We start from the raw sequence: 11,195 nt of genomic DNA on the forward strand, positions 1-11,195 counted from the left end.
TATTTATTTTTACTTAAATGAAGGCATATATTCTTCAAGAATCAAACACTTTACCAAAACAAATGACTGGGTTGCCTCTGCTTTTCAAATGCCGGATTGCCTCTTTAAAGGAAAAGCATCACTCTTACTACTGACATTGCATTGAAGGAGTTCTGTTCAGCGTTGTCGAAACTCACATTTTATTAATTTTTATAAATGAACACATCCTCGGACCATGTTGAAAATTATGAACTATAAAAAAAAAAGCACAATAGAAATCCACACATCTCTAGTTTTTAAATAAGGACTGCATATAAAACATGTTTACTTTTAGTTTCACTATGACATATTGAACAGGAAACTTATCACACAGTACTTTTTACAATAGTGTCTATTGTCAACTATCTCTCCAAGTCAACTACCTTTTAAACAAAATAGCTGAAAATTGAGGTTCTCAGCACTCGAGTCTATTTCACTCATACGTAACACTTCAGCCTCTCAACATGCATACAGATTACACTTGCTTGAAGGACTTTCACTCAGAACAGAGAAGAACCAATGCTGAAAAGAACTACTGTAACACAATATCAGCACCATGCTCCAGTTTGGTAACCAACAGGTCTGTGATGAGCTTGCTTTAGATTGAACAATTTCACTTGAGGTACTATGAAAACCAACCGTTATGGTTCCTCAAGACCATGGTCAGAGACTGATCTCTACATATACTGTACATTCATCATGGCTTTGAGCAATACATTTCCGAATCAATATGCACACATTTGTACGAGTTATGTACATTTTACCGTATTTAATATTTTAACCAATATTTTGAGGTCGCAACATGAATAAAATCCCTGGTAATGGTTTACAGTACATTGCAACCTGTTTCATATCGACGGATACTTAATGCACTATGCTCTGATAAAGTGCAAATATAAAGTAACACCAATACTGACATGGTATACTAATACTATCTACGCTTTACAGAAGCTGCAAAGTGGGCAAATATGGAGTCAGTGGAGCCCTACCATGATGCATGGCCGCATTCAGGCAAGATGGGGATTTTGTTAGAGCTCTCAGCTGGCCTCTTTTGAACCTCTGAGATGAGAGAGCCAAACTGGCTAAGGCAAACATGAACAGTGTACCTCTCAGAAGGCTGTCTAGAGCAGTTCCCTTGGTAGTGGAGGGGAACAGTCAATGAGACACTGCTCAGCTCAGTAACAAGAGGTGCTTTGAAAGGGAACCAGACGGTACAGGGGCAGAGAGAGTGGTGTTCACAGGCTCAAGAGGCTTCAAGGACATGCATGGACACTCCACAGTCCCCATATCACCCTGAGTTTATTGGCAACACTGGCAGGCTGCTTAATCTTACTGAGTAATGGGGCACAGGCATAATCTTACTGAGTAATGGGGCACAGAGATAATCTTACTGAGTAATGGGGCACAGGGATAATCTTACTGAGTAATGGGGCACAGGGATAATCTTACTGCGTAATGGGGCACAGAGATAATCTTACTGAGTAATGGGGCACAGGGATAATCAGAGGATCTTACTGAGTAATGGGGCACAGGGATAATCTTACTGAGTAATGGGGCACAGGGATAATCAGAGGATCTTACTGAGTAATGGGGCACAGAGATAATCTTACTGAGTAATGGGGCACAGAGATAATCTTACTGAGTAATGGGGCACAGGGATAATCAGAGGATCTTACTGAGTAATGGGGCACAGAGATAATCTTACTGAGTAATGGGGCACAGAGATAATCTTACTGAGTAATGGGGCACAGGGATAATCAGAGGATCTTACTGAGTAATGGGGCACAGGGATAATCTTACTGAGTAATGGGGCACAGGGATAATCAGAGGATCTTACTGAGTAATGGGGCACAGGGAAAATCTTACTGAGTAATGGGGCACAGAGATAATCTTACTGAGTAATGGGGCACAGAGATAATCTTACTGAGTAATAGGGCACAGGGATAATCAGAGGATCTTACTGAGTAATGGGGCACAGGGAAAATCTTACTGAGTAATGGGGCACAGAGATAATCTTACTGAGTAATGGGGCACAGAGATAATCTTACTGAGTAATGGGGCACAGGGATAATCAGAGGATCTTACTGAGTAATGGGGCACAGGGATAATCTTACTGAGTAATGGGGCACAGAGATAATCTTACTGAGTAATGGGGCACAGGGATAATCAGAGAATCCTACTGAGTAATGGGGCACAGGCATAATCTTACTGAGTAATGGGGCACAGAGATAATCTTACTGAGTAATGGGGCACAGGGATAATCTTACTGAGTAATGGGGCACAGGGATAATCTTACTGAGTAATGGGGCACAGAGATAATCTTACTGAGTAATGGGGCACAGGGATAATCAGAGGATCTTACTGAGTAATGGGGCACAGGGATAATCTTACTGAGTAATGGGGCACAGGGATAATCAGAGGATCTTACTGAGTAATGGGGCACAGGGAAAATCTTACTGAGTAATGGGGCACAGAGATAATCTTACTGAGTAATGGGGCACAGAGATAATCTTACTGAGTAATGGGGCACAGGGATAATCAGAGGATCTTACTGAGTAATGGGGCACAGGGAAAATCTTACTGAGTAATGGGGCACAGAGATAATCTTACTGAGTAATGGGGCACAGGGATAATCAGAGAATCCTACTGAGTAATGGGGCACAGGCATAATCTTACTGAGTAATGGGGCACAGAGATAATCTTACTGAGTAATGGGGCACAGGGATAATCTTACTGAGTAATGGGGCACAGGGATAATCTTACTGCGTAATGGGGCACAGAGATAATCTTACTGAGTAATGGGGCACAGGGATAATCAGAGGATCTTACTGAGTAATGGGGCACAGGGATAATCTTACTGAGTAATGGGGCACAGGGATAATCAGAGGATCTTACTGAGTAATGGGGCACAGGGAAAATCTTACTGAGTAATGGGGCACAGAGATAATCTTACTGAGTAATGGGGCACAGAGATAATCTTACTGAGTAATAGGGCACAGGGATAATCAGAGGATCTTACTGAGTAATGGGGCATAGGGAAAATCTTACTGAGTAATGGGGCACAGAGATAATCTTACTGAGTAATGGGGCACAGAGATAATCTTACTGAGTAATGGGGCACAGGGATAATCAGAGGATCTTACTGAGTAATGGGGCACAGGGATAATCTTACTGAGTAATGGGGCACAGAGATAATCTTACTGAGTAATGGGGCACAGGGATAATCAGATAATCTTACTGAGTAATGGGGCACAGGGATAATCAGAGAATCTTACTGAGTAATGGGGTACAGGGATAATCTTACTGCGTAATGGGGCACAGGGATAATCAGAGATAATCTTACTGAGTAATGGGGCACAGGGAAAATCTTACTGAGTAATAGGGCACAGGGATAATCAGAGATAATCTTACTGAGTAATGGGGCACAGAGATAATCTTTCTGAGTAATGGGGGCACAGAGATAATCTTACTGCGTAATGGGGCACAGGGATAATCAGAGATAATCTTACTGCGTAATGGGGCACAGGGATAATCAGAGATAATCTTACTGAGTAATGGGGCACAGAGATAATCTTACTGAGTAATGGGGCACAGAGATAATCTTACTGAGTAATGGGGAACAGAGATAATCTTACTGAGTAATGGGGCACAGAGATAATCTTACTGAGTAATGGGGCACAGAGATCAATGGGGATAGTAGATGAGATTCTGGAAATGCAGGACAACTGTGCATATGATAGGTAGCTAGTTGTGACAATTCTGGTGCTAAACTAGTGAATCAGATTCATGAATTACATGAATGACCGGTCATTTTGGTCCCTCTCAGCCATCTCTTCCTTGACATCATGTGTTATATTATACAGTACAGTTACAACATTATTGCACTACAGGCAGGGTGAGTAGTAATACTCCTCACAGGAGACAAACATAATAAGCTGTCACCATGAGGAGTTTGTGTTCTGTAACAACGGTTAGAACAGTCAAATACATTTGCGGCATGTTCTTTCAATTTGATATGATCTGTTTCGTGGACGTTTGACAGAGATTTTTCTCTGAGAGTAGAAAACACTCAAAATTACGTATCAACCATAAATGAACAATAGGAGAACTAACAATGGCTTTTCACGGAAAACACTGCAGGACAGGTCTCATTGTGATGTGTAATGGAAACGGCAAATATTTTCTTCAGATCGACAACATTTTTATCCATTCAACAGGGGTGGGGTTTTCTTTTGTCAAACTTTCTTTATTGCAACAAATGATGATAGAAACTGTGTTTTTCTGAAAAATGTATTGCCAAATACTTTTGAAGGTACGCAAGGGCACGTGATTTCAACACGTACTATGAAGCGCCACTCCACATGTGAATTATAAATGCCTACAGCCTGCTAAATCAATGTTTTAACTATAAAAAATTATGTTTCTTTGCAGGATCCTTGTCCTGACTTTCAAGAATGGCTGAATTGCTTCACATAGATTTTCTGGTTGGCTAGATGCAAGTTTCACCACACAATTATTCTAGGCTGTCGACAATTTATTAATGCGCAATTTGCCTAAACGGGTCATGGAAACACTTCAACCACTTAATTTTTATTCGACACTATAGGTTTTTCCGAAAACGTGTTTAATTAGTTGTGACGTCATTGCGTACAGCTGTTTTTATCGACATAAGTTTGTTTTAAATGGAAACTCACTGTAGCAGGTAATTGTCGAATCTATCATCTATGCGAACTTTCTAAAAGTCAACAAAACAATTGTGGACAAGTTCATGGAAACATAGCTATTGAATGGAAAACCCTGTAGACCAGAAGGCAAATCTGCTCAAGTTTAGCCATGCTGAATAACCATGTCTTCACTGGAGGGGAAAACTGCCACACGAAAAACAGTTCAACCCATCTCCCAGGCTGTTTCTACGTGGTGGTGTGGACGGTGAGCTCTCTCTCAGAGCTCAGGCTGGTGGAGGTGGTGTCTTTGCGGCTGTCCCTGGACCTCCTATCCATGGTGGAGGAGGTAGCCTCCGTGGTGGTGCCCTCCTCCCAGGTGCGGAGGGGGCAGACGCGGGCAGCCAGGCTGGGCAGATGGGGCTGCGTGTATCGTCCATCGGTCACGGTGAAGCAGCTGTCCTGTGCAGAGGTGTGGCAGAGAAGGCCCTGCCTGCAGAGCGGACCACACAGTAGGGCCAGGAACTCCTTCCTCACACTGCGGTGCATGTAGCCGTAGATGTAGGGGTGGAGGCAGCACTGCAAGAAGAAGAGCACCAGGGCTAGGGAGGCTAGCCATGGAGGCACAGCAGCACTGGAGTGAATGGACATTGTGTTGAGAACACTGTAAGGTCCCATGCTCAGGATGTACGATGCCATGATGACAAACACCACCCGTGCTGCCTTGCAGTGGTAGTGGAAACGTCTGTGCCTGCCCCGGATGGGGTACCCTCCGGCCGAGAAGGAGTCCAAGGGTGGGGGTGGCTGTTGGGGCAGGCGCTGAGGGCTGCCGATGCAGGGGGCCTGGGGGTCCGGAGGCTGGTTAGGCTGGGACTTAGAGTGGGTCTGGATGGGGTGCACCAGGGCGTTCTGCCTCCTTGCTGCCCTGAACACCATCCAGTAACAGCCCAGCATGATGAGCACAGGCAGCCAGAAGGAGAACGTGGCAACCAGGGCTGAGTAGGACAGGCTAGAGGACCACACCACAGAACACACGTTATGCCTGCGGTCAAAGTCTATGGCCCCCCAGCCGTAGAGGGGTGGTGTGCTCTGGAGCAGGCTGAGCACCCAGGTGCATGCAATGAGGTTGGTGCCCAGATGAGGGGTCATACGGGTGGGGTAGGACAGTGGGTGGATGATAGCCAGGTAACGGTCCACTGACACCACGATGATGGTGTTGACCCCGGCAAAAGCAAACAGGTGCATAAGCACCACCAGGGCCTGGCAGAGGCGGGCGTCCAGGGGCCACACGCCGGGCATAGTGGCAGCGATGGCGAAGGGCATGACCAGCACGGTCTGGAGCAGGTCTGCCAGGAGGAGGTTGAGCACGAAGCGGTTGGCCACGTGGAGAAGCTGAGGCTTCCTCTGGAACACCAACAACACCACCACGTTACCAAACAGAGACACACACACGATGGCTGAGATCAGCACCATCTTCACTACGCTGTTGGCCACCGACGGCCAATCTGTGGGGCCAGGAGGACCAGAGGAACCAGGGTCCCAGGGCACGGTGCTGGAGTTACTGCCCACACTGGGCGCCTCGGAAGTGGGCATGCTGAGGCTGGTGGGGTGAGGGAGACAGCATGTGTGGCTGTAGCTCCGACAGGGTCCCCAGTTTCCACCCGACGTCTCACAGGTCCTTCTTATCTGTCAGTCGCATTTCCATCTTGAAGGAGAGGATGACAGAGAAGAGAAAAGCACAAGCTCAAACGGGCTTTGTCTGCTTTCAAACATCATAACATGTCACACTCTAATTCTAAAGGACAACACTGTTGAGGCAGATTCATTTCACACTGAATTTATTCATTTAGCTGCAAGACCATTGCACACATACAGTGGTTTGTGAAAGTATTCACCCCCATTGGCATTTTTCCTATTTTGTTACAACCTGGAATTAAAATAGATTTTTGGGGGTTTGTATAATTTGTTTTATGGCAATTGTTCTTTGGAACTGCTGCACTAGACATGTAAAGAGAGTATCACAATGAGTTTGCCTGTGCCAATCTGAGACCCAATCACCAGACACATCAGGCTCCTGATCTCACGGACCAAAATCCACAATTCCACGAGACACAGTATGAATACATACCCCACTTTAAATGCAAATAAATATATATTTGAAACATAGGCGAATTGAAATGAAGAAGGAAAAGGATTCAAACAACCTCCTCCGAATTTCCATTGTTCATCCTTGCTCATTGATGTCCCCATACAATATCAATTGCATGTCTACAATTGATTTTATCTTCTGCTCTTCATTGTTTCCAAACAGCAACAAACATATCACTGGCAGAGGCATACGTTTTACCTTGAAATGGCCATCTTTGTTATGTGGCGGATTCTGTTGAGATGCTGAAGGCTGGTGTTTTGGTCGGTGATGATGCTCCGTTCTCCTCAGCACCAGATCGCTGGTTCCCCCATTGATACGGTTCGATTGTCATTGCTTCGCCGCGCTCCCATTTTAATCAGTCACTGCTATATCGTCAATGTCAGCCGCCTCCCCACGGCTTGTCATCACTCACTCAGCGGGGGCATCTTATTTTCACAAGAATATAACCTCCACTGCTCTTTACTGTTCATTTTCATGACAGATCAAACCCAACGGACTAGAAATACTGCGCTTACCCATTGATAGTGGGTTAGCCCTATACACAGTCGATTCGAGCTTGTCATAAAACAACGACACCTGCCTTGTGAGACTGATAGCTGCTCATCTGTAATCAGCTACATTAGCCCCATTTTCTCTTTGTGCAAAATGCAAAGGATTTTTGGTTAACCCCCGCATGGTTAACTTCCCCCCTGCATTCATATTTCAACCGTGATTTAGATCGATGTACACTACATTACCAAAAGTATATGGACACCTGCTCATCAAACCTCTCATTCCAAAATCATGGCATTAATATGGAGTTGGTTTTCCCTTTGCTGCTATAACAGCCTCCATTCTTCTGGGAAGGCTTTCCACTACATTTTGAAAAATTGCTGCGGGGACTTGCTTCCATTTAGCCACAAGAGCATTAGTTAGGCCTGGCACGCAGTCAACGTTCCAATTCATCTCAAATGTGTTCAAGAGGGTGTTGAGGTCAGGGCTCTGTGCAGGCCAGTCAAGTTCTTCCACACTGATCTCGATAAACCATTTCTGTATGGACCTCGCTTTTGTGCACGGGTGCATTGTCATACTGAAACAGGATAGGGCCTTCCCCAAACTGTTGCCACAAAGCTGTAAGAACAGAATCGTCTAGGATATAGTTGTATGCTGTAGTGTTAAGATTTCCCTTCACTGGAACTAAGGGGCCTAGCCTGAACCATGAAAACCAGCCCCAGACCATTATTCCTCCTCCACCAAACATTACTCCACCAAACGGCACTATGCATTGAAGACAGGTAGCGTTCCCCTGGCATCCGCCAAACCCAGAAATAGTACATCAGACTGCCAGATGGTGAATCGTGATTCATCACTCCAGAGAACACGTTTCTACTGCTCCAGAGTCCAATGGCAGCAAGCTTTACACCACTCCAGATGACGCTTGGCATCGCGCATGGTGATCTTAGGCTTGTGTGCGGCTGCTTGGCCATGGAAACTCATTTCATGAAGCTCCTGACGAACAGTTGTTGTGCTGACGTTGCTTCCAGAGGCAGTTTGGAACTCGACAGTGAGTGTTGCAACCGAGGACAGATGATTTTTATGCGCTACACACTTCAGCACTCGCCGGTCAAGTTATGTGAGCTTGTGTGGCCTACCACTTCACAGCTGAGCCGTTGTTGCTCCTAGATGTTTCCACTTCACAATGACAACACTTACAGTTGATCGGGGCAGTTCTATCAGGGCAGAAATTTTACAAACTGACTTGTTGAAAAGGTGGCATCCTATGACGGCGCCACGTTGACAGTCACTGAGCTCTTCAATAAAGCCATTCTACTGTCAATGTTTGTCTATGGAGATTGCATGGCGGTGTACTCAATTTTATACACCTGTCAGCAACGGGTGTGGCTGAAATAACTAAATCCACATGTTGAATCATTTGAATCATTGTCAAATGATTTGATAGGAAAATCCTAAAGCTATATATAGCTACATGACAATGTGTGGAGTTTCATGTGTAGGCCTTCTATCCCAGTTTGTTTTATTGGATCTTCAATAATATTAATGGTCTCTTAAATAATCCGATCAGACAGTTGATGAAGTGGGTATCATAATGTCTGGGATGTAAACAACATAGTGTGTCAGGAGCTGGCACAGCAACTGGACACAACCTGCAGTGAGTGAGATAGAGCTTTTCCTGATCCTGACCACATGATCTGAGACTGACCAGTAAGAAATCTGGGTGTTTGGATCTTTAAACCAGGCTACAATTGGCTCTGGATTTGTTTCTTGTTCAGATCATATGATCAGGAAATATGTAAAACCATGTATGCAATCATTCATAATTAATATAAATAGACCAATCGTCTTGCAGAAGTAGAACTAGGTTGGTTTTGACTTGAAACTATCCTAGATTGAATGTGTTAATTACATCACCATCCGGAAGTCTTTGCAGTTGAAAGCGTGGAGAAACAAAAGCATCTAGGATACTCTGCCCAATCCAATTAAACTGTAGCATCCGCAGCCTCGTTCTATTCATCGTCTGTATTGAAGCCTCTTGTTACCAGTCTGCAGAATCAGGCATCAAAAAGTCCTTTGAAGTGCTGAGTAAGCAGTCCCTGTTAGATTTGACTGCATATTAAATGCTTGGTGGCTCTAGGAAGACGTTCCTCTTCTTCCTCCTTATTGCACCATGGCCCCTGGTTCAAAGGGAGCCCCGCGGGCCCAGCAGCCTGCAGTGGCCTGTGGGATTACACTCTGTTCCTGTGGCTCTGTCAGGGAAACCCTCAGGGGCCACACACACACTGGGCAGGAAGGGCCCCCTTCTCTCTGGAGACTTCCAGCCAATACTACCCAGGTGTGAGGCCCCTATAACTCCCTCTGTCTCTTTTTCTCTCTCACACACAGGCTGTTAACTAGTGCTCATTATAACCTTTGGCAGAGATGAGATGGATCAAAAGAGAAAGTCACAGTGTTGAAAAGAACCACAGAGAGGAGAGAGAGATGAGATGAAACATATTTAGTCCCCAGACTGTTGATCGGAAGAACTAACGTTCCCAATGATCAGCCATGGAAATTGATTCCTCGATGAGTTCAAATCAAGTTGTAATATGAACCGGTCTGATGAGGGAGAGCTATATTTGGGAGAGGCATTGCACTTTGGGTTTGGGCACTCATGATACTTCAGACCAGGCCCAGCTGCTACTGCCCTTGGAGGTGTAAAGTACGAATAGGTGAGTGGGAGAAAAACAATACTTCTATGTGTGAAGTGGCTAAAGGTCTGTGTTAGCTCTCTGAGGGGCTCTTTCCCAACACCCAGGTAGCAGGCCAAGGTCACAGAACCCTGTTCTTTTGTCAGATGAAGATTGAGCCATCAAATGTTTTCTGTGTAGCAGTGGCTTGTCAAACATTACAACAATGTGTGTGGGTAGTATGTGAGGAAATCTCTTATTACAGTTGTAAATGAGGAAGATTTTAAATGCACCATTTGTTTAGTGATGCCATTGGTTTTCAACTGTCATAACAGAGTGGTTTTATACTGCCATCTGGTGCTGAAATTAAGACTTTTAATCAGATTTATTTTGGGGGGGCTGGAAATGTACTGATTCATAGTTATCGTAATTATTTCACCATACATCACTACATTCATTTTAATTGAACGGATTAATGTAAATAATTAGAAAAAAATCTAAAGACTTCATATAACCACGAATATTAACTTAGCACTTACCAAAAATGTATGCAGAGTGAAGTGTGTGGCAATGTTATGAGCAACAGCTTAGCCCACGTCATTCTGTTTCTAAACCACTGATATCCAAATCTTCATGATTAGCATTCCCTTCACATTGCCCATCCACATGCTTAATACATCAAACTCCATGACATTATTCAACAATTGCCTCAAATCTACTGCTGTGCTGCCTCATCATAAATGTATTAGGCATATTAAGTACTATATAGCCAAGCTTAGAGAGTCCCTGTTAGAGCCAAGCTCTTTGATGGACATGCATAAAACACATATGTAAAGTTACATTTTACATTGACAATTCATTAGGGCAGCTAGACATTACATTGCTGGAAGGCAAGTCAGACTCACTGCTCTTGTAACTGAGCCAAAATGAAAAAGTTAAATGGATGAACTTACTGAGTTAAAACACTCTGGTAGCAGCCGAGTCAAATGTATTTAGAGACTACCAAGTCTACCTTCCCATACATGTTTTGCTTTATTCTTCTTGGAAAATTCCATAACTCCTGTTCATTAGGGGTCAGGGAATGTTCACAAACAAACACACACACACACACACACACACACACACACACACACACACACACACACACACACACACACACACACACACACACACACACACACATACACACACACACTTTAATGG

At 44.4% G+C, this 11,195-nt stretch overlaps 1 protein-coding gene across 1 annotated transcript; it reads right to left on the reverse strand.

Annotated features, from left to right (window-relative positions):
- Positions 1-177: 177 nt before the first annotated feature.
- Positions 178-7,511, reverse strand: LOC118383769 (probable G-protein coupled receptor 101). Its single transcript, XM_035770200.2, has 2 exons — positions 7,027-7,511; positions 178-6,384 (listed from the first exon to the last, which is right to left on the reverse strand). Exon 2 carries the CDS (start codon positions 6,270-6,272, stop codon positions 4,929-4,931), a length of 1,344 nt encoding a protein of 447 aa, XP_035626093.1. The 5' UTR covers positions 6,273-6,384; positions 7,027-7,511; the 3' UTR covers positions 178-4,928.
- Between the last annotated feature and the right edge of the window lie 3,684 nt (positions 7,512-11,195).

Source organism: Oncorhynchus keta, chromosome 4 (assembly GCF_023373465.1).
Source record: "Oncorhynchus keta strain PuntledgeMale-10-30-2019 chromosome 4, Oket_V2, whole genome shotgun sequence".
Lineage (NCBI taxonomy): Eukaryota > Metazoa > Chordata > Actinopteri > Salmoniformes > Salmonidae > Oncorhynchus > Oncorhynchus keta.